The sequence below is a fragment of the Dryobates pubescens genome, chromosome 2 (genome assembly GCF_014839835.1).
Source record: "Dryobates pubescens isolate bDryPub1 chromosome 2, bDryPub1.pri, whole genome shotgun sequence".
Taxonomy (NCBI): domain Eukaryota; kingdom Metazoa; phylum Chordata; class Aves; order Piciformes; family Picidae; genus Dryobates; species Dryobates pubescens.
The window spans coordinates 28,073,060-28,097,690 of NC_071613.1; the positions used below are offsets into that span (position 1 = coordinate 28,073,060).

At 42.3% G+C, this 24,631-nt stretch overlaps 1 protein-coding gene across 1 annotated transcript in view; it reads right to left on the bottom strand.

The window, feature by feature from the left end:
- Positions 1 to 3,403: 3,403 nt before the first annotated feature.
- PARD3B (par-3 family cell polarity regulator beta) overlaps positions 3,404 to 24,631 on the bottom strand; it is a 439,781-nt gene continuing 418,553 nt past the window's right edge. The window contains exon 23 of the mRNA XM_054173397.1: positions 3,404 to 8,156. Coding sequence (XP_054029372.1) covers positions 7,802 to 8,156 — 355 coding nt within the window. The 3' untranslated portion in view covers positions 3,404 to 7,801. The remainder of the gene's footprint in view (positions 8,157 to 24,631) is intronic.

Genomic DNA, 24,631 nt, shown 5'->3' on the forward strand with positions numbered 1-24,631 from the left:
GAAGGATTTGATGGATGAAAACTCTAATTTAATAGAGCCTAGAGATTAAATCACTGTGCAGGTAAGGTTTTGGCAGAGAAGCAGACGCTGCTTCCTAACCAGTACCAAGAACTCTGAGAAGAATGGCGTAGGTTTTAATGTAAGTTTACTTCTCTTGTAATGAATTTTAATGACAGCTTTCACAACTGCTTCTTGTGATTCCTAAGAGAAAATTAAAAACCTATACCTTGAAACTTACACGACAATGCTGCCACTATCTTGCAGCTTCTGGCATTATCTTGGAGAGCCTTTCAGCCCTGTTTCTGGGCCACATTGTTTTCCTCACAAAATGTATTTTAAATATAAAACACTGAATGTTCATTGCTTCTTTATATCATTTTTATTCATTACCTGCTAGAGGCAAAGGGCAGAGTTTTATATAGAATCCTCACTGAATGTCTTATTTTGCAATTTTACTCTTCTGTACATATTTCCCAATAGATTATTTTCTTTCAGATGCAGATATTCTTCTGGAGAAGAGAAGCAGGGCTGTTTCCTCTGCACTGAGTTGTGGGGATTTGTGTGTGTGTTGGTTTTGTTGTTTTGGGGTTTTTTTGGTTTTTGTTTCTTTTCTGTGAGCCCAGCCAACTCGTCTGGCTTGGGTTAGTTTGTCAGGCATATTTTGGAGAGGGTTTGAGAATTAATTCTGTTTTAAAGACTACAATCACCTTTTTGGCCTCTGAAACTGGTTCAGAATTTTTGTGCCAGGCTAGCAATAAAAAAGCTTTTGCACAAGGCAAAGGCTTGTTTTAAGACAAGCAAGATGGTGGAGACAAAATCCATGTTTTTCCTGCAATCTATACCCAAACGAATCAAAGCTGACTGCAATTTATCCCTGTCTGTAAAGACAACATGGCCCTAGGCCACGCTATGCTGGGGGCTGCATGCTTTGACTCCATATTGCTTTCAGGTGCCAGTAAACCTCTTGGTGTTGCTCACAGATAGCTCAAGGCTTCTAAGCAGTGACACTCAATGTTGTGTTTGAAGGTCAACATGGCTTTGCGGATGTCAGAGATCAGGCAGAACTGGGAATGAAAGAGGCAATTAGGGAAGGGTACATTGTGGTATCATCTGTACTCAGGGAGGTAAAGGGAGGCTTGTGGAGAGCAGGCCATGAGATTTGGGTGGCAAGATGGGATCTAGGGGAGGGGGCGGTGATAGGTGAGGGGTGTCTCTCTCTCCCCATGCTTGTTGATAAGTTTCCCCACAGCTCCTACTTGCCCTTCTGCTTCCTCTCAGGCACAGGTAGCTTTGTGCTGCAAACACATCCTGACTATGGTCTCAGTGGAGGGGTGTTACAAGCCTGGGAAGCAAAATGGAAATTGAAGCATAGTGGTCAGCATATCAGGAAGTGTCACCTTCCTTGTTGGCATGTGAACTTCACACATCAGGGACAATCTCCTCTACACTACATATTTTCTGCTAAGGTCTGACACCTCCCCCACCTCTTCCCTGTCCTCACCTATCTTCAATTCTCTTTTCCTTTGCTCCAGTTGCCTCTCCCTATCAGTTCCCATTCTCCTGTGCTCACCTCCCCTTCCCAATTCACAGAGCAATCCAGTCTCTCCAGTTGCCTTCACAGAGCGATCCTCTCTCTCCAGTTGCCTGTCAGGCACTCCATTCCAGCCCACAGGGAAAAGCAGTGGCAGAGCTGTTCTCCCCACGCTTGGGAAGGAGGATCCCTTCTCAGTCTCATTTGTTTCCACACTTTCCCAAGCCATGCATCAGTGCCTCTACATCTTCTCTGCAGGGATGAGTGCATCAAGTTCAGGAAGCCTAAGCAATCTCCTCAGGAGGCCTCCAGAGCTTTTGAGCCAGAGGCCTCTGGGGCTTATTGAAAGTCCTAAATGCCTTCTGGGAGGCTGCAGGAACTGCACAGCTCCTCTCCAATATTGATAATAGCACTTTGCTTCCTGAAAGCCTCCCAAGTAGCACAGCTGCCAGAGTCTCCACCCCTGAAAGGCTGCTAGGCTCTGCCCCCAGGTAATGCTCAACTGCTGCCATGTTGCAGCAGGTCACTGCCTTTCTGCTGGGGTGACTAACCCAGCTTTGAGTCCCTCTGTGGGGAAGGCACTACATCCCATTCTGCTTACAACAAAATATAGGTCTCATGAGGGTGTAGTCTGATTCATTAAAATTAATCAACAGTCAAATGTTTCCATATACTTCTTCATGCAAACACAACAGTGACTGTAAAACATCTTAATTTGAGCCCAGGTCCCCAGGAAGTAAGTGCTCGTGTGGGGAAACCATGGGAGGCCATTGCCAAGTCTGAAGAAGCACCTTCTGAAATTGTGGCCACTGAGTTTTCAGTTTTTAACACACTCCTAGATTTCCTTTTGCCACTCTGGACAACTTCAGCAGAAGGAGAAACTGAAGTATCTATGCTTTATCTGTCTAGCTATGAGTGCAAGTTGTGACTTGGTAACGTAAAATTCATATCTATGTGAATTATAATTTAATACATGCTAAAACTGACTCAGAGTTGCCCATGAAATACCAAGATCTGCATTCAAAATGTTTTGGAGTGCCATACCCATTTATTTTTACTGAACCATTCCTGCAATGTCTGCTATATTTTGTGCTGTAAAACCTCTTCACTGTTCTGCCCTTCTGTTTTATTCTTTTAATCTTTCATTTTTCTTTGCAGTAAACCAAAAATGTTCATCTTCCTTCTCCCTGTTCTAGTAACTTTTCACTTAAATATCTGCTAACATACACTTTTGCCTAAATCTGTGTGCTCTGCATCCAATAGCTATGATCCAACAAAACTTATGCTTGCATAACCTGGAGTACAAAAAGTAGTGTCATCAGTGAAATGACCAAGTACCACAAGTTAAGTACCTGTGTAAAAGTTCCAAGGAGTCCTAAGTCTCTGGCAGGGTAGTGCTGCAATTCTCTTGCTGAAATACAGCCTCAGCTGGTTGGACTGATGGCAAGAGAAAAGCTTGATGTTGAGATAAAACTGCTTGGAGAACATGAAGTTGCATAAGCTGAAATTCACCAAGACGGCAAGGGACTTCTCTTTTGCTTCTCCTTTCAACTGGGGCTGTGAAATCAGGACTCTGGCTCTGTAACTGAAGATAAGGCAGATTTACGCCTGTGATTTTTCCCCCCCCTCTTTCCCTAAGAGGCAGCCCATGGCTGCTGTTTTGTTGTGTGGCTTTGTTTGTGGGGTTTTTTTGTTTTGTTTTTTTTTTTTTTTTCTTCCTTAAAAAACCCAAAAGTTACCTTACCAATTCTGATCTGGCCTGTTCCTGCCTGATCTTCTAATATCAGATCACATCCAGGGGTGAGGATGACTTTTAAGATACAAACAAGAGAAAGACTCAACATACAAATACATAATACATACAGTCTTAAAGCCTTTATTTTAATGCAAAATAAAACAGTTAAAATTTATATAGCCATATGTAACAAAAGATCAAAAATCTTTGATGTGGTTCTAGAAAAAACTTCTCGAATTGTGTGTTGAATTTCTCCCTCAAAACAACCACGCACGACTTTAAAATTTCAATTAAACACAGAGGTATTGCCAGGATCACAAACACCTCTCTCCCCCACACAATAACAGAACAGCATCTTACAAAGCCTTCCCTTCGCCGCAGAGATAGTGAATAGTGCCTCCCATTTTGCACATAAGGCTTAGAGACTCTATAGAACAACTGTGCTGGAAAGCACAGGTGTAGGGCCTTTTGGAAGTGCAAAGCAGCCTCTGCTCAGAGCAGAGTGTCAGGATGTGGCCCTGGCAGAGCAGAGCAGTCATAGGATTCACTCACACAACACTAACTCTTTGATAAACAAATCTGTGATGGCTGGGTGGAGGAGGTAGCACAATTCATCTGTAAAAAAATTAGGCAGCATGTGAAGCTATTTCTAGATCAGGAAGCTGGAGTGAATTGGCTGCATGAGCTTTTTCAAGGCAGAAGCCTTATTAGGTGGTGTGGGTTGTTTTTTGTTTTTTTGTTTTGTTTTGTTTTAATGCTTAGTTCCCCTTTTTGTTTCCACAAAGGGCAATTGGTACTTCTTTATGCATTGGAGGGGTGCCTAGAGACTTCTGCATCATAATATATCACAGTGGTAATGTCTGCTCGCAGGCCAAGATCATGGCTCACTAGTGGGTGGTCACTCAGAAAATCCACAGGTTCTTTTTCTATCTCTTAATCTTTAAACTACTGGGCCCAGCTGGCCCTGTGCCAGAGCCAGAAACACAGGCTTCACGCTACCAGCTCAGGAAATCAAAGCTTCCAGCTTCATATGAGAGTGGGCCTCTCTTCTCCTTGTCTTGACTCCTGTTCATACGTTCACTTAATGCACGCTGCTCCTGTGGCAAACCCAAGCTTTCCCTTCACACCCGCTACGTCAGTAACTCTGCTGCTGGACTGGCACATTTTGGATGAAGGAGTGTGAGGCAATTATGTGTCAAGAGCATTTCAGACTCATAATTTTCCCAAACATATGGACACATGGGGAAAAGAACAACTTGTTACTTAACGGCTCTTTTGGATTTTACAAGTGTGTATTTTCAACCGTCAGTTGTAGCACCTCGTGAATTCTGCATGGTACATATTTTTCCACAATATGGTGCTAAAATCATACATTTTACACTGCAGAGAAGCTGACTATATATACTGTAGTTACACATTATACTTTTGAAAATACCATACCTCTACCAGATATTAAACCAGCAAATGGCAATTTTCTCCCAGAACAATGGCACCGGAGATTATCGAGATGCTCCGTAATACTTTTTGGTCTTGTTCCTCCAGCTTGGTCCTCATCTGTAGGATGCATCCATATATTATACCTGTTGCACTTTTTTCTTTCCTTTTTTGAAGAAGCTCTGTACTAACAGCAGAAGCATCATTTAAAATTAACAGCTCAAAAGGTGTTCATTTGATTTGTCTGCCTCAATGAAGTGGAGCAGATACGGTCAAGGGGAGCTCTTAAGAAGAGATTCAGGTTACGGGGAGACAATTGTGCAGGTCCTTCAAAGGCTATAAATAACCCAGGAGCTGTTTCCATCCAGATTTTATTTGGCCCTGGCTCTTGAAATACTCTAAATAAGTTCTGTTCACTGTGCTGTGATGCCATTTGAAAGGTTAGTCAAGAGTGATTTATAAAGGCAGTAGCTTTTATTCAGAGCTGTTCTTAATTGTGGCCTGGCTTGATAAAGCCACTGTCACAAATACACTGGTTTCTTTACAGCTGGATCAAATGTAACAGGGGTTATATTTCAAGGAGGGAAAGGAAAGTATTTTAATTTGTTTTTGCTTCACTTTCAACGGGCTTTCAGAACACCAGTGGCTGCTCTGTGGCTGCCAAGTCCTGGCTGAGTACCGTACAGCATCCAAAACTCTTTGAGAGAAGTACAAGGCTGTGTACAGCACGTACACGACAGGCAGAGTTCCCTTGAGGAATGTGCCTTATTTATGGAGGGTACTGAGAGACATCCAGCTCTACATCCAACCCTCCCTCCAGAGGTTTTCCCCTCCTACATTACTAGGGAAGAGGGCAGAAAGAAATGGAACAAGAATCGAACACACTTGCTTCATAATTGGTTTCATTCCTCTCCCTCTATCCCTCCCACCAATGCTTCCTCCTGACTGGATTTAGAGCTGCATCTGCCCCTGCTCCAGGGAGTCCAGCCATGTATCTGAATCATGAAGATGTTCCCCCACCACCCCAAAGCTGTGTCCTCTTGCCTGCTTCCCAGTCCAGCTGGTGGGTAGAGATCAGTGTGAATGCAAATGCTAGAGTCTGCCAGGCAGCTGGGAAACCACAAGTGCCCCCTCTGTCTCAGGGCTATGCTAGTCTCATCTGCATTAGCAGCACAGAAGGAACGATGGCTGGGACTAAATGCTGCTTCTCCTCAGGGCCATTACCTGCTTGCAGTGGCCCCTGGAAAGCAGTTGAGCAAAGACCCACCCTGCCCTGCACCTTATAGATCTCTTACTGTAACAAGCCCTTTTCCCAGGGATGTCTACCACAGAGATGTGTTTCTAACAGTACAAACCTTCCCAGTGACATTTAATACCTGGGAAGTGACCTTTGTGATTTAATCTGTGGCATACCAAAGGTGTCAAAAAGATATCAAAGAAATCCTTGTGCTGAATCCTTGGCCAGATCACAGTCTCTCCCCGATAAGGAGAAGAGCCCAAATGGCTTCATAACACTAACAAAAGGCAGAAGTTGAGGAATTAAGGACACTTGGAAACTTCATAAAATGTATTTCTAAGTGTTAAGACTGTATGATTTCCCTGTGACAAAATCCTGAAGACAAGGATTTGGCACTCGCAGCCCCACTGGGCTGGGTAGAACAGGTCCTGTGGCTGGGGACATGCATTTCTGACCTCCTTCCAGGCTGACTGGCTGCACAGCAAGCTCAGGCTGTGCAGGGCAAAGAGCTGGGCATGTAACCCACTGCCCTGTTCTCCCACAGCTCTGCCCTGCTGCTGGGCCCTTCTCCCCACCCACATCTTCTCTCTTCCTATGCACTATACAAGTATCTTGCTATAAAATGACAATTATTTCCTATTCCTCCTGGGCCTCTGGGTTCTAAAGCCCTCTCTGTTGCTTTCCTTGCCTTTTCCCTCAACCCCTTGCTGTTGAAAAGCCCCTTTCCCTGCTGGCCTAATAGCCTCTGACTGAAGGAACTTGAGTAGTTTGGCACTTGGCACCAGCATGGTGCTGCCCAAGGCTGAGCTTGACTCAGCACCCTGCCAACAGGTGCCTTCACATGAGAGCAGGGCATGCCACTGGCAGGTACTTCACTGGGACCCCAGCCAGAGTGGGCTAGGAAGGGGCTGTCCTGCTTGGAGCCAAGGCAGCACCAATAGAGTAAATTAATAGGAATTATGGAGTCCATGCCTACAGTCACCTCCTCAGACACTTCTTATAGGCCAGGCTCCATGGAAACCCCCAGGGCAGCACTTCCTTACAGCAGCTGAGGATCCCATCTCCAGGGTTTACATTTAAAGAGTGCACACTGTGTAAGTAAGAAATGCTCACAAGCACATGAACACAGATCTACAGAAAAACATTGCTCAGGTGACTGCCTTGTCCTATGAGAGCCTGCCCAAGCATGGCAGATAGAATTTTGCCTTATTCCAAATGCAGAAGGTTCAGTAAGAGGAGAACCTTGCTACACAAACTGCATTTTGCAGGCTACAAGACAGCTGCCACCACCAAACAGAAAGGAAGACGGAGGCTAGTTTACAAATCTGGAACTGCAGCATCCTTAAAGCCAGAGCTGCTGGTCTGAACATGCCTGGAATGTGGTTGCCACCTCTGTGGCAATCCCTTGTCAACTCTTGATCACATACTGGATTACAAGATCCCCAGCTCTGCACAAAGTCTGTATTTTATGCTGCGTTCTCAGTTACAGACTCTGCAACAGCACTCTGAAGTAAACTCTGGTGACACCACAGCCCTCATACAGACAATTATGTGCTGTATAGGTGTAACTGGATATGGTAAATAGCCCTGAGGTGCATTAAGTGTTGTGCTTCATTTCCAGCAGCCACTTTCTATTTTTAAAAGGAATTAAAAAGTATCCAACTTTCTGGTACCTCACATACTCAAACACATCGTACCTCACGTGGCTTTAGTTCACCTGTTAGAAAGCACCTACGCTGAGCCCAGCTCAGTAAGAACTGCTCTTGTGTGCCGGTCTTACAGGCAGTTACATTTGGCAACAATTCTACAACGATGATGTCTGACAGGATTACTCCCAGGCTGTGCTGGCATGTCCAGTGTGTGGCTATACAGCTGCAGTCATGGGGTTCTTCTGCCTGGGATCCTGTTGCCTGTACTGGTACCGGTCTGGACTGGTTCCATGGTGTCGGGCGATTTCATTATAAGCTGGCGCACGGTGCGACTGAGGAGGGGAGGGTGGCACATCCTGCCGGAGGGGTCCTTTGTGCTGGTTTGCAACGGGCTGGGCTGAGTAGTACTGGGGGTACCTCAGTTCTGCCACTCTTGTGTCTGGTGCATGGATGTAGTTCCCCTTAGATGGGTGGACAACAGGCTGCCCTCCTTGATAGTAGGGAAGATCTCTTCCTTTGTATATTACTCGTGGTCCTGTTAAATACTCCAGTGGCTCTGCAGGTCCACGCCTGAGGAGGAAAAACATGATAAAGCGCATAAAAAGGCAGTCTACTAGCTCAGTGACACATTATTGTACTCACAATCTATGTTTACTTTGGGAAAGGAAATGCCACCTCAAGCATGACAGGTCCAGATGAATCAAAAGAACTGAAGGATAACAAGCCTCCCACCTGCATGCTAGGAAAGTTTGTAACACCCAGGACGCTGGAGGAAGGGTCCAGCGCACATCACAGCCCTTTTACAATGGGGGAGCACTGGAGCCCTGCAGCTCCCAAAGTCAGCCTCCTGTGATCCATTTGCCATAATGGAAACAAAGCTCCTTTAAACAATGCATGTTTGACTGAATCTTATCTAGCCTGAGGATAAACAGATGAGTTGGGTCTGTAAGTCTGCAAATCCCATAAGCTTTACATGCACAAATATTCATGCTTTCCAAGCCATTTCCCACTATTTTTTCTCCTAACATGTCAGACTGTAAAACTTTCCAAACACCATAGTTGGAAAAATTGGAACTCCTGGAAGAAACACTAGGGATGTCAGGCTGCAATACCTGTGTTTAATGGGCTAGCTGCCAATGAGGTTTTAAAAAAACCTCTTGTGATCTAGAAGGGCTGATATTACAACAGCCTTGTAACTTGTCTGCATCAGTATGGATCTGACAAGCTCCACTTCACGTGAAAAGCAACATGTGAACATGTCATCCCTAAGGATGTGCCATGGAGTCCTCTCTGTAGCTTTCTGCATCTTAATTCCATGATTTGCACTAATGAAGCATTGATATTTTTCCCTAGTACATCTTAACTTCTGATACTTTTGAAATGGCAAAAATAATTGTTCTCACAGACATGTCACCAGAGCATCCCCAAAAGTTCAACTCAATTACGAGTTTTTGCCAGTCTGATTGCAAATACCTTTGCACTTTGGGCAAAACCTCCCATTGACTGCAGAGGAAGCTTCTCTCTGAGTGAGAGCTGAAGGAAGACAGCAGGGTTTTGACCCAAAACAGGGGCTGAAAGTATAAATCAGTTACACCTGCTCTGTGGCTTTGGGACTGAACTCATCAACTGATTAAATATTCTTTAAGACGATTTATTTAAAAAGTTATCATTCTGCTATGCAGATCAGGTGTTCACAATTCATCAATGCCTCCTTTTTGTTTCACACAGAGATTTCACAAACATGCTCCCCTTTTCTTAATCTGGGCTCCCAGATTCCACTGGAACTTGTTTTGCATGAAGTAAAACAAAACATGTGGTTTTCTGCTGTACTCGTTTAAGCCCATGGGGTAAATCATGGACATAGGCAATGAACAAACATTATCTGCCTTGAAATGAACCTACAATTCTCCCCCTGGAATAACTTAGTGCAAATGTTTCCTGTTTAAAATGGAAAGAGCAAAAGGAAGAATTCCAGGCCTTGGACTTTTAGGACCCTATGCTCCCCAGAGACCTTTTGCTTTAAAAACAGAACATTATAAAAGACAGGCACTCCCAGCTTCCCCCCATCCCCCCTCGCAGTGAGACAGTCCAGATAAAGTGCTGAAGGGCCTGAAGCCACCCTCTGAGATACTAAAAGGACTCTTAACTGCATGGATTGAGGCAACTGCTGGCCTCTGCTCACACACCTATGCCTTGCAACAAAGCCTAATTTCCGCAGCAGGCTGGAGTTGCTCCGTGTATTTCTGTATGAAGACTTGTTCACTAGTCAGTCCTGTCACACTCAGATTTCAATTCCTCTGTGTGCAAAAGCACACTTCCAATAATAAAAGGCTTCTGTAATGGTAGGAATTCCTTTGTGTCAAGCAGCAAACCAGCGGGAACAAATGTCAAACCTAAACCTGTCACCTTTTAATGTAAGGATAGTACTCAAAATCATGTATACTAGATTTTATCAGATGTTCTCATCTGCAGCTATAATCAAGCAAATTCTTGTGGATCATATAAAAAATGACTAAGCTTGGAACCTGATCTAGAATTCACTGAAGAATCAGGTAGCTTTTGGACAAAGCTCTAACTGCAAAACTGACTTACTCTAAAATAACAAGTTCAGGATTAACTGGTACCAAAAAGACTGTTGAGAACAGGACTGAGCCATGAGCATCATCTACTGAGCCTTCAGCAGACAGCTCATCCTGCAACTCACAAAGGAGGTCTGAATATTGCAGGAAAAGAGAGGGCTGTGTTTTGCCATCCAGTCAAGAGTTGTTTCCAGGAAAGTTCTGGTCCAGTTCCAGGAGACAGTGTGACACTGCTGCCACAGAAGCTGTGACTGCGCAGAGCATAGTACATTCAGGCAGCTTTGACTTAGGATTGTGCAGTGAAGATGAGCACAGCCATCTGAGGTATGTAGCCATGCTGCTTGAATGCAACATCATTGCTGTTACCTACGCTACAAAACTAAATCTGCCATCATTTCACATACGGATAACACTGTCCCTGGCTGTGGAGACAAACTGCAGAGAGGAACATGCAGGATGGGCAAAATGTTGATTTAAAAAATAATGAAATATCCAAGTTGTTCACTCTCAGCACCAGTTTCCCTTCTCTGAAGGTGAAACACCTGTCTTCCCCAGAGTCAGGGCTTAGCAGCTGGGAGGAGAGGTTGTACATGGAGACAAGGTTTGAATCCACTTCACATGGCTCCTTTAGAAAAGCCCCAGAAAGACAAAGGTATGTAAAGCTTTTTAGCAGCCTTGGCAATAATAAAAGCAGTGATTGAAACAATGATTACCAGAACCCTCTCATGAGTAAAACCTTGAGGAGCTCTGGTAACTGCCCAAAAGCCTGGCCCTGGGCAGCGTGATCAGGGGGAAATTTATTGAAAGATATCCTTGTGGCTGCACCGCACTTCTCAACTCACTTTCCCTGGTGAACCCAGTGGATGTTATGTGTGCAAATAAATGCACTGCAGTAACAATACTTTTCTTTTGTTTCATGACCAGCACTGCATGCTGAAGCTGAGTTATTTCCTGAGGATTCATTCTTCCCCACCTACCATCCATGCTTGGTGAAGTCTGTTCTTAGTGAAGTCTGTTCTCAGGGAGCTGCTCACAGTGCAACCAACCAGACTGAGGGGGCCTCCTTGACATAAACCTCCATCTGACAACTCTTAAACTACAGGAAAAACCTGCCCTTCCCTCCCAAACTAGTCATCAGAAAGTCAGTCTTTTTAAGATAGAAGAAACACCTACATATACCAAGATCTAGCTGTAGAAATATCCTCACCACTAAGAGTAGGTCTGGGAGACTGGGGGCAGTTCCCAGCAGGAAGAGCAGGGCTCTTCTGAAGCCACACCATTTTCACTTGATAGCTCATGGTTTAAAAGTATATAGTGTTGTTTACCCTTAAAGAAATTGTCATAACAACTCAAACCAAACACTTTCTACTTGGCAGCCCTTTGTAGACACTATGTTTGTTGCTGCAAGAAGCAAAACAACCCCCTGCCTTTTCACTTGGCAGACATTGCCACCTCTGAGGAGGCCCTAATGAAATTCTTCTTCCCTCCCTCACTGTTATTTTTGGCTCCTGATGAGTTCAGAGTTCACAGGGCCATATCACACCTCCCAAGTGACCCATGGTTTGGGGGTCAAACTAATAACCTCAAGTGGAAAATCAGTGACCCAGGGGAGTGATCAAAAATCCACAAATTGGGTCAAACAGGTCCAGCCACTCAAAAGGACCAGGCCAGGAGCGTGCTCTCTGAGAGGACATGCTGAGTAGGAGCTGCTCTGCCCATCAGCTGTTTTCCAGATTTTTGGCCAGTTGTTTGACCTGGAGGTCCAGTGAAATTAATGGCAGGCAGAATGCAGGGAAGCTGACACAACATCCTGGGAAGAAACTGATCTCCACGCTCAAAAAGGGCTTTTGCTGACTGCTTAGCTCTGCTGGCTCCCACTGGAAGATGCGCTGCTGATGCAGGCCTAGCTAAAAGCAGATGCTGCTACTGAAGGAAGCAGTGGAAAGAAAGAAGGCAGAAATACCAGGTTCAAGAATGGAGTGAAACTGGTAGGATGGTGTGAAAATGTACTCCCCAAAAATATCATGGGCAAGGTGCTCCTTAAAATGTTAATTTCACTGTGAGGAAGTGAAATGTCACCTTTCCCTACAGAGAAATTATAGATCATACAAACAGGTATAGCAAACATGTTTTGCTTTATCATTTCATAAGCTGATTACCAACTCCACTGGTTTATCTTCTAAATGACTCACCAGGTAAGAACTGTGATCTATTTTGAGCTTTAAGAGCACAAAGATACCTTATCCAAACCTAAAATTTTCTCTTTGCTGCAGAATTTTTGAGAGTTTCTGGGTTTCTTTAAAACTAAACCAAAGGAATACTTCAGAAAGTCTTCTTTTACCCAAAATGTTATTTAGTCATTGAAGTTTTTGCTTTCTAAATATCTGATGCTTCAAAAAACAACCAGGAAAAACTAATTTAATTTCATGTTTACTGTGTTTCATTGTTAACTCCCATTTGCAGGTCAGCTTTAGCAGCAGCTACAAGACACATGCTTGGGCTATCTGAAAGGAAAGGAAAGCAAAATGTGAGTCTGCCTAGTCACATTGTGCCCTATCATGTTGGGGCTTTGGACTTTGTCATGACAAAGGGTTTTTCTTGTCTCTTTTCTATAGGGAGAAACACAGAGGTCATCCTCATAGTACCTGGTAAAAAGCAACAAAGGGAATGCTCTTGTCTTACGTCACCGTCTCCTTGCTGCTGAGGGAGTATTTTGCAAGGGACATAATCTCAGATGAAAAACTGCCTTCTTACTTTGTCAAGGAGTACTTCTTGAAATAAACTTCAAAGACAGCCACGGACTAAGTAGCAAATGGAAAGCCAGCATTTGGCTTCAGTCTCTTTCATGTCTAAGCAAGACATACAGAGACTCTGGGTGATGGCATCAAGCAGTTTAGGCTGTGATTAAAGAACAGGAGAAAGCAACAAGGTCCTTATCTGCATCCAAATTCTCACCGAAGATCTCTACTGTATGCATCATGATTGCATGCTCTTTGTTCTTAGCCAGGAGGATCTACTTTTAAAGAAAGGAGAAGCTGATGTAAGAGTTAAATTAGACAAACAATCTTATAGTAACAAACACGTTACGCTGCACCTCTATAAAGCACTTCTCAACATACACAGAAAACAACTGACTGAAAAGACCATGCAGTCCCTATCTCTTCGGATACAGCATTAAAGACACTGCAGTGCTGTTTGTAGTCCGTAGCATTAAGAACTTCTGTTGCTCCAATGTGCATATCACTTAAGAATTTTTTTTTTTAAAAATCACTGCAGGTTTCAAGAGGTTTCAAAAAAAATCACTGCGTGACTGATCTTCATTAAAGTCCATCTTTGTATCCTAATAGGTGAGAATTCTCCTGTAACAATACTTCCCATAGCCAATGAGAGGTTTTGCATTTAAAAAGACACTGAAAATAAAATTTGGTATCTTAGTGCTGGGAAGAATCTGCAACACAAGGAAGCGCTCAGTGGCTGCTGTCTGTGAGAGAAGCTTGTACCTCTCAGAAGGCGGCAGATGTCTAGCAGTGTCACACTAACCTCAAACACACACCACACATTATTTATGGGCTGAGCTGGTGGAGGTGCTTTCTTCTCCCGCTCTTTTATCAACAATACAAGGCTAAAAAATCAGATAACGTAAACGAATACAATCCCTGGCTCTCATGTAGCACATGCCATGCGGAGAGAGCTGTTTTTAGTTTAAGGACTGTGTTTGGAATTCTTTCAGTGTCAGGTTTCCAGTTACCAGACCCTCATCTCTGGGCCAGGCACGACTGCGGTTGGACTGGATTAACAGAACACTCTGCAATGTATATTACATAGCTTTGACTTCTATAGGCTTTGCAGACCCATAAAAATAATGATCACTTCATGACCTGTGTTACTGAGGGCAAAAAAAAAGAACGGAAAAATCTCTCTTCTTTTTAAAGCATTCATATTTGTTTTGGATTTAGAGATGGAGGGATCCGTACAAGTTTACCTGAAATTTGAGCAAGAGTACATTTCAGATGCAATGCAAGAAGGTGTGATTCTCTTTCCTTGCATTCAGTTCTGTAAAGTTTAACAGCAGCCTTGACTGGCCTGAACTTACATGCATAGTTTTTCTCTTTATAATGTTATGGCTTGGAAGATTTAGAAACAAACAGCAAAAGCACCACGATCCCAGAATGTAAGTGCATAGGCATGTTCATCTTCCTCTAGTTGAAGTTGCCTTAAAAGTGGCTGGAGAAGCAAGTTCTTTGCTGTTTGCAGAGGAACACATTTTGAGAGATGCTGGGCCCCAGCCGCTCTCTGGGAAGTTCATAGCAATTGGAGACACTTAGATGTCCCACTTATCTTTACATCCAAAACCAAGCATAAAGTTTAGTCAGATACTAGCTTTCCAAGCAGGTAAGAAAACTACAGATACAACTGTACGACAGGAAAACAGTAGTCTGACAGGTTTAAAACTTTACTACAAGATCATACAAGATTCCTTATGACAGCATGAAGAGTCTATTTTGCATATAAATAAACTGATTGTTCTCGGTCCTTAATGGAGCAAAGTATGTCACAGATTGGTTAACATCAGAATTTAGAGTGCCATTTAATTAAATCCCCTCCTATCAGCAACAAAGCCATAAAACATTGTGTTGCTCCTTTACTTCAGCATTAGTTTATTTTCCACAGCAGATCTCACAACAATTTCTGATAATCCCATCCTGCAGGCAAAGCTCTCCTTTCTTTCCTTCCCTAAATCCAACTTACAAATACAGGAACTGTGATAACCAGGATTCAAATCCTCAAATCAATAGCAACATAATCCCAAATATGCTAGCCAGTGCTCTATAAATGCCCAATAAGCATTCAAAACAACTTGTTCAATAATCCTTCCTACTCAATTCCTCACTTGTTTGGTTCATATGCTCCCAGGCATGGTACATCTCTTCTACCAGGAGGCATAAAATAAAGCAGCACCTATTGAACAAGACATTGCTATTCTGTGATCTCTTCAAGCTTAAAGGGATCTTAAGTAGATTGGTACTTTAAGTAGTGAGTCAATATAACATGTCATTTCAAATGTTACTCATTATTCAACACAACATAATACCATGTGAGTCATTAACCTCTTGGCACTGGTAACCTATTCTCAATGCTAAGAAGTCATGCCTGTTGCTCAGGAACCCCCATGCTCTGTTGGGGAGAGACCTGGCTGAGATTTTAAGGTCCCTTTGGTCTTTTGTTTTAAAGAGGGGAGAAAACTTCTTTTTAAACAATTTAGGCATCTTAAACCAGCAAGAGAAGAAAATGTTTAGGTTTCTTCTCTGAATTTTGCATCTCAGTGCAGACTCAAACTAACACAAGGAAGTACTGAATGTGGTGAGATGCTAAAGTGAATTTTCCCTTACACTAAGATTTGGTACTGCATTACTGTACAGTAATGGACAGGGGCACCCTGTTATCCCTGCTAGCTATTTCCCTCAAGGGCAGGCAATCAATGGGAAGGGAGAGAGATGGGGAGAGGTGAGACCCCAACGCTGACCCCAAGCACAGCAGCAACACAAAAGCCAGAAATACTATGCAGGTCTCTGCTTCACTCTAACCTCTACTGCATATCTCTGCTTTTCTGGAGGCTATCACGGTAAAAATTAAACATCCTGTGGTGCTCCAGAAGCTTTTAATTTGATTTAAAATATATTCTATCACATAAGTCAAAATCCCTCTTCAGATGGAAACACACCACTCGGACCACTTGGGAGAGCTCCTCCCAAGCAAGGACGCCTCCTCCTCTTCTCACCTATATGCTCACAGCACTACTGCCCTCCACACCATTTTTGTAAAGTGCTTTTGAAGACACACAAACCCCAGTTCCATCCTGTTCTCATTTTTCGTGAGAAATTAATTTAAAGCATGATGATTCCAATAACAGAAATCATTAAAAGAATCTTCCTAAGTAATAATAGCCTGGGCCCAGGTCTTTACTATTCAGCCGCTGGGATTTTAACACGCTGTCTGATCTTTAGTGAGCTCGTAAAAACCTGTAAGAAGGGGTTATTAATGTTATTATCAAGCTTTTAGGCTTTTTTTTTTTGTATCTCTCATTTAATATAAAGCATTCCTTGCAGCATTTTCTCCCATTGCCATGATGAAGCATGGCTGTCAATTCTGCCTCTGATGGCACAAACTAGGTAGTAAAAACATACTTCAATAAAAAAAGAAAATAGTCTTTGAAAATTATTGTAGCTGGTTATTTCCTCCTCCATTTCATTTCTTTCTGGGCCCAGGCATTCTGTTAAACTCACTGGGATGTGCTGCTCCCTGTTTTCTCCCCCTTTGCAACAAGATCCAATCAAGATCCAGAGTGATGTCTGTTTTTACGGGGTGAAAGGTACCTTTAAAACAAACAGCTCTTATTTCCTTCTTCATGAAGTGTTTCAGCCCCTTTTGTCCCTCTGCTGCTCATGTACTGATTTGCTCCTAAACAGTACAAATAGCCTGTAAGTACAGCCTTCCCCCACCATATTTTCTTTTGTTAGAAACATTCATTTCTATACAGGCATTAGATTATAGATTTCCTGGCTTGCTGCACTCCATTAACACTCTGGTAACCATTCTTTTTTCCAGCCAGCCATTAAACATCACCTTTAGTAATTGAGATCTAAAGGCTCAGGGCATGATGAACAGCTCAAGTTGTAACTTTACAGCTGCCTCTACAGAAGTGTGTAAATCTCCAGATTTGGATAGGCAAATCAGTTAATTAGACTTGCATTAAGTCACAAACTTTTCTGGTGCTCTGACAGCAGATGTCCTTAAATTGAGATTTAAATAACAAGGGTCAAACCCTCCCCCAATCCCACCGGGTTAGGAGAGACGGAAACATCCCACCCGGTACCCACTGACCAGTAGCACTGACTGCAGCTGCTGTGACTTGCAGACGGCCGCGAGTGCCTTGCGACTGCAGCCCACTCCAGCTGTGTTTATGCTGGCTTCTTCCTTAAGAGCTTCTACAATTACACGAACATCAGTGCAGCTGCAGCAACCAGAGCAACTGATGACTGGACAGGCTTTACCTGCTGCCTGTGGTTGAGACAACCCTTGTTTAACCACCCTGCATTTCCTGCCCACCACCACACAGGTTGCTCTTTCCAAGCAGGGGCCTGCAAGTTGCGGGGCTGAGTCCCAGGACTCTTTAGGGACGTGGGCAGTAAGAGGTTAACCTTTGGTTGTGAGGCCAAGTATCTGTGCTTTGTCTCTGCATGAGTTATCTCCCTGTTGCTGCATTTAAAAATACTGTATGTAATTAACAGTTACCAGGTTGTTAAGCAGTGTGCTGAAGTGTGAACTTATCATTCAATTGTTTCCTCTATTTACAAAGTCCCTGACATTCTCTGAGGTGGCAGCCTGGGCAGACTGTTGACTTGCTTAGATGAGGAGGGTTTAGCACACCAGATTCTGGTAGCAGAAGCAGATTCTGGAGCCATGAATCTGCTTGGTTCCTCAAGCACCCCCTCAACATGCCCTGCAGAATAGCAGGGCACACGCACACACACCCCCCCCATCGTTACTAAATAGATCACTGTAATGCTGCTTTGAGAGAGGAAATGCACAACACAGCTCCCAGCTGCTGTAACCCAGCCTTACAGGCATAGATAGAGGTTTTACATATATATATATATATATATATATATATATATATGGCACCAACTTGAATGCTTTTAGATGTATAGAAGCTATGTGGTCCATTCACAGATGGAGATAACCAAATAGATGTAACTGCTGACTTTCATGCACCTTCTGTGCTCAGGTCTTCCCCTTTTCATTTACTCAACTTTGTTTACTTAAGAAAAGAAACTCTGGAATTCAATGGAAATGATACTAGACCACAGGCTGAAGATGGGAGGATGTGACAACAATGCAAGATCCCTTGCTACTCTCTCTGCATTTATCCAGGCTTTGTTTCCTGGAGCCCATGGCTCCTATTGTTTTTTTGCCACTTTGCCCTCATGGCCTAGCTTTACTGTCTTCCCCAGCAGCACCAGATGTGGCAATGCCTGCAAGGAGTCCAAGATGACACAAGACATCATCTGTCTATGTGATTTTCTTCCAGGCATTTTTGGTCTGGGGCAGCACCATACATTCAGCAGGATTTACTGTCATGGTCCTTCGTGTGCTTCGCTCTTGATCTGGTGAAATCATCAATATCCCAGACTTATGTGCATTCCCCCACAGCACTTGTAATAAAGAAGATAAGTAGCTTCTAAACAAATTTCTTCTATACTATCTGCACACCATGTTGCATGCCAGATGACAAGATAAAAATTTCAACAGCAAATTCTTGGAGCATGGCAACCTTCTAGAGAAAGCAAGTACAGTTACATTAGCTTAGTTTTGTACCTAGAACAGAAGACATCAGGATGCTGAAGCTAGAAGAGGGAACACAGGAGAAGACAGAAAAAAAATTGCTTTAAAGACATAACAAAACACTGCATCCTTGAGCAATGGGAAAGCAATGCCAACAGCTGGGAATTACTGATATCTTACAGAGGTGACAATGAAGCACTTGGAAGATAATGGCATGCCAATATCGAGATAGAGAGGCTTTGGACACCACCACCAGGTATATAGACCTTAATTTCTTTTGAACACATATATACATCATGTGTCAAAGACTGTCATGTGTAGTAGAGACTTACGTGCAAGACATGATGCTGTCAGTAGCTTCATCTTAGATTATGATGAACACCACCACAATCAGAGAGGCACCACTACTCCATTCAAGAAGGCTACTATATGCCATCAGGCAGAAAGAGAGCAGCAACAGCACTTCCCAATCTGAACCTGGTAAGAACCTGGCTAAGATTCCAGACAGCATGTCTCATTTTGGCTGGGGGAGGTGGTGGTGGAATAATTAAATAAAAACATCCTCTAACTTGAAACAATCTTTTACATAATGAATCAATCAAACAATTATCTTTGCTCTAGCATGTTCAAATCAAGGGAATGATAATTGAAAATAACAACCAGTTTATATAGCTCATTTAAAGCCACAGTAAGTGAGGCTGCTGACTCACTAATGAACAATAAAGGTCACTACTGCAATGCCATTCTAAGTATTTTCAGATTGTTCAGTGTGACAGACTTGAAGTGGCATGTTCATAAAAAACCCATCAGGATACTTTGCAGAGGGAAACAAAGATGGAAAGGGGTCTGTGCTCTGCCTAAAAAACAGACTGAGAATAGGGAATAACTTGATGTGATGAGAAACTTTGTGCTCTACTCATCTGTCCTCAGCCAAAGACTCTGGATGGAAGCATTTCAATGAGCTTTGGACTAGGCTCCTGTAGAGAAGAGTGATATCTGAAAGGGGAGGAGAGGGCAGGGAGAGAATAAGACATCTGTATCCTGGAATGTAGTCAGGAAGTTAAGGCTTGACAGAGTTAGACAGCAAATAAATAGCTATAGAACTAGATGTGAGTTGCTGAAATGCCTCACTCCACATGGAAACATTCCTTTTCGATTGTGTCTTTCAGGTATTCAGAGAAAAGACTGATCAAAATACAGTTAAATTATTCTTTTACTTTTTGAGTACTCAGGATCTAGAGAAGGGTGCATATATGTAATTACTAAGAAGCAGGACCTTCCACCAGTTGAATAGCACACCTCCGCTACATGGATGTTACATCTATGATTATTAATAGCATGACAACTAGGGAAATGTAGAGTGTGCCCTAAGTTGCAGCATCATGCCTTTGACTATTAGCAGAACCAGAGGAAGCTGTAATTAGCAAACAATTAATAGTATGCATACTCAACTATTAGTCTAAGTCCAGGTTTGCAGAAAAGCGCAGGTTTTGGAAACACAAAACCCTCAATGGCTTATCTGTACTTATGGATGTTGATATAAAAATCCCCAACAATGATGATATTTAACCTTGACAGACCTAGTATTGGAATCCGTCAGGAAAAAAGCACAGTCTATTAGAGAGACAGACATATTTTCCCAACCTCAGTGTTAAATCTTTAATGCTGACTTGGTGTCCGGGTTTCGGCTGAGATAGCGTTAGTTTTCTTTCTAGTAGCTGGTACAGCGCTGTGTTTTAGATTTAGTGAGAGAATAATTTTGATAATACACTGATGTTTTTGGTTGTTGCTAAGTAGCATTTTATCCTAAATAAAAGCTTTTTGAGCTTCTCATGCCCTGCCAGCAAGAAGGCTGGAGTGGCACAGGAAATTTGAAGGGGGCTCAGCCAGGACAGCTCCTCAAACTAGCCAAAGGAATATTTCATACCATATGACATCCTGCCCAATATATCAGCTGGGGAGAGTTGGTCAGGATGGGCAGATCACTGCTTCAGGACTGGCTGAACATTGGGCAGCGGGTGGTGAGCAACTGTACTGTGCGTCACTTGTCTTTCTTGGGTTTTATTTGACTCTCTTTTTTTAATCTTAGTTTTTCATGACAATTACTATTATCCCTATTTATTATTAAATTTTACTTTTATTTCAATAATTACACTGTTCTTGCATCAATCCCCCAAGTTTTACTTGGCTTCTATCCTCCTTCCCATCCCAGCACAGAGAAGATTGGGGAAAAGGAGTGAGGGAACTCCTAGATGCTGGCTGAGGTTAAACCACAGCACATGGGTTCCTCTTTAACAAAAATATGTGTAATTACACTTCCAGTAAAATGGGACTGCCTTCAAAAGAACTTCACAATTTTCAAATGCCCCTCTTTCTTTTAATGGTCAAAACCAAAAGGGAGACATTTCATATCATATCAAGAAGCTACAATGTAAATGAGTTCTCAGCAAGAACATTTGAGTTTCCAAGTCAGAATGGCACAAAGTAGCAATGCCATTCTGAGGATGCAAAATGGTCCCTGTATACTGAAGTCCCTTGGAAAACATAAAACTGGTGGTATAAACTAGTACAACTGAAAGTGGAATCTCTAAGGAGGAAAAGACCATGGCTAAGGGTTCTGTATTGATTTTTTCCCCCCTCCACATTGGGATTAAAGTGATTTCAGCTGGGACTCAGAATTACAGATGTAATTATAACTTCCATTTATATTTTTAGACTGTGTACAAAGAAGTGTAATAATGGACAGCTGAACATCTTCCATTGTCCAGTAAAACCAAAATGTTTCTGATGAAATCTCTGTAAGACCAAGGACCACTGCAGTAATCTCTCAATAACTGAGCTTTCTTCAGATGTTTCATGATGAGAAAGAAAGGAATGCTGTCAGCCTTTCACACAAAGAAATCAAGTCCAAATGACATTAAGGTTGTTATTCCTCTCAATAATACTAAAGAGACTCCAAGTTGAGATCAGTAACAAGTCTCTTCAAAGAAAAAGTCAGAGTATTCACAAAATAACCTTTCTTGCTATTATTTACAGGGTATTTAACAAAAAGCATTGCATTTAGGCAACATTAAGGAGGCATTATTTAAACCACAGAAAGCACAGGGAATGAAAAAGCGAAATTTCTCTAAGTACCACTGACTGTCTGCCATCCTTCCTCCATGCTTTACAAATGCATGTTAAGGCCAGGTTTCCTAGAGGCCTCTGATAGCTAGGTAAATGATTGCTATTGAAAAGCAAAATGTATTCAAGGTAAAGCAGCTACTTAAGTGCTCTCATGGATCTGGGCCTAAAAAATCAAGTTGTAAACCCAACTAAGTTTCAACTGACTAATTGATTCCACCCCCAATTCCCTTTAGTGTCAAACGGATCTGCTTCTGCCATGGAGCATGGTGCAGTCAGTACCACAGCACGGCCTGTACTACCAAGCTGCTTCCACTTACCATTCCAGTGGGGGCTGCAGTACACCACATGGTGAAGAGATCCTTAGAGAAAATGCTCAAAACCAGCATGGGTATATTCAGGCAGCCTAAATTCAGCCTAATTCCCAGTTCAGTGAGAAACCTAGATGCCTTTAGAGACCCCTACAAAGCTAATTAAAGGACTACAAAAAGTTGAGTCAGCCAGTGAGAAACAGTATATGCAGCAAAGTTGCATAGGCTGAGTGCAGCTACTGGGATCCTTAAACTTCTAACTGACTTTGGAAATTTTTCATCATTGAATGTATAGTGGTAAAGCTGTTTGAGGATCTTTGGAAGACAGACTGTTAGCATGTCCTTTCTTCTTCTTGTTTTATCCCAGCTATTGTTTTGGGTGGTTGCTTTCAGTTCAAGAGCATATCGCTATTGTCTCTTTAAGAAAGCAAAACAAAAGAAAAAGCTGTGACCATACCATGCTTCTAAAAGCACATTCTTTTTGTACTAAAGACATCTCAGTTCTCAGTAAACAAGTATTCCTTTTCTTTAAAGCATGGCATCTAAGGTTGAGACAAAATTCACAATAAGAAAGCTAAATGTGAGACCAAAACCTAGTGACACACAAGTATGTACAACAGTGCGCTAACACCTAGATCCGAGCAAAAAGCCATTCGCATAGATTTTCAACTGTGAAATCCTGCTGAGACTGGCTTTGCTTGCCAGATTTTGTCATGATCTACAACAGACTTCTCTCAAAGTACTTCCCTTCACCTGTAAAACAAAGGCTATTTTTCTTCTTTAAACGAAGAAAAGTGCCAGCTATTCAATATCCAAGAACCCCCGTTGGCTCAGGGTTTTACTTGATAACCTGGGCTGGGTTTTGTTCACACATTTACCTCCCTCTCCGTCTGGAACTGGCTGCCAATTTCCAAGGTGCTGTCTCAGACTATCTAATGCAGTGAATGACATCTGGATTGGAACAAAAATGGCAGATAATTGATTTTTTACTAAAGTTAACACTCTCCTCCTCTTGCTTCCCACATATGTCATAGAGTGGGCATATTTGCATGCTATGCTCTTTCATTTGTTGCAAGCACGTGAGCTATCAATTACCCTGTGTGCAGACAGAAGATGGTGACTCAAGAAACAGCTTCCAGTTTATGTGACTCCTGACCTCATCACCGCTTGAACATTTCAATGAATCATGCTGGGCAAGAGGCCTGAAGCAGAGGGATTCCTTAGACATTCTCTCCCTTCCACTTTGCCCCCTCATTGAACAGTTAATCAGAGCAGAATAACTCTTTAATACTTATTCAAACAGCTGTAGGATCCCATCTGCTCACACAGAGTGCAGAAATAGTGGAGGCCACAGAGATACCAGACAGAAGCCAGCAGAAGGTATGATTTCTGTCAATATCTCTATAGCCAGATTAGGTTACATATGGCAAAGTTTTCAAGTACAGCAAAGATGCTACCGTTACTATAAAGATATGGGTTTCAGTTTATCAGTTATGGTATTTAATGTATTTCCCAAAAAAGCAAGCCTGCTAAAAGTCTGACTACTGGCCTACATACAATTTAACACCAACCACATGCCTACAAAGTTTTGCTGCCTTGTTTCTGGCATATCCATGACATCTTTACCTGAGGTAAAGATGCTCAATAGCTTATGCAGATTTTCCTAAACAAGCATCAACAAAAGAACAATATCGCTGTGCATCTTGTGCTTTGTTTATGCAGTATTTTAAAGAACTGTTCTAGCAGAAAAATTTGTACAGGTGCTATGTGACAAAATTAGCGCTTATTTACATAACTATTAAATGCTAGAATAATGCAATCTTTTCCAAGCCTGGAGATGATGGTAAAGAAAGCATGAATCGATTTTCTTTAACAGGGTACAACAGGAGCTTTAGCTTCATGCTTGCTCTTAACAAAGTTACTGGTCCATAATTGCTAGTGATCTGAATATTTACAATTCATTTTTAAGCCCTGCTTTTACTTCACTTATACCTGGGGGTGAAGATGCATACAGAAAGTACTCAAAGATATATTCTTTTTCCTAGGATCTCTAAAATATGGAGACTGATAACAATGGTGAGCAGAAAAAACAAACATCCTAATCCTGGAGAAAGCCCAAATATCCTAATCAAAGGTTATCAAATTACAACCATACTGACCCAGACAGCAAAAATATGAAAGAATGTGCTCTAACAGTGATTGCATTTCAAACTAAACCTACTGCTGACTGCAGTCAGTAGGAACATATCCATGGATTGCAGTGGTTCTGGATCAGGTTTGTACTAGATTCTACAACTTTCTGGCAGAATAAGGTGTTACTCAACCTGGATCAGCAGATGAAAAACACAACTTTCTAAAGTGTCATAATTCAAGAGCAACAAAAAGGCCCTAGGTGAATATAAATGCAAAGAAAGTTGGACAAAATCCTCCAGAATTTAGAATATTCTCTTGATATGTGTTTAAGAGGCTTCTGTGCAGAGAAATTAAATATGTCACCTACTTATGAAATGGAAGCAGTTTGGCTGCCAATTGTATGAGATGTGTTGAAACAGCTGCTCTAGCAACTGTTTTTAATATTAAATTCTTCAGTGATTCTCTTAATCCCAAATTAGATACCTTTTTCATTTAATCACTAGTTTACATAAAAGCTCTCTTCTCACAAGGCAGGGTTTAAGGATAACAAACAACT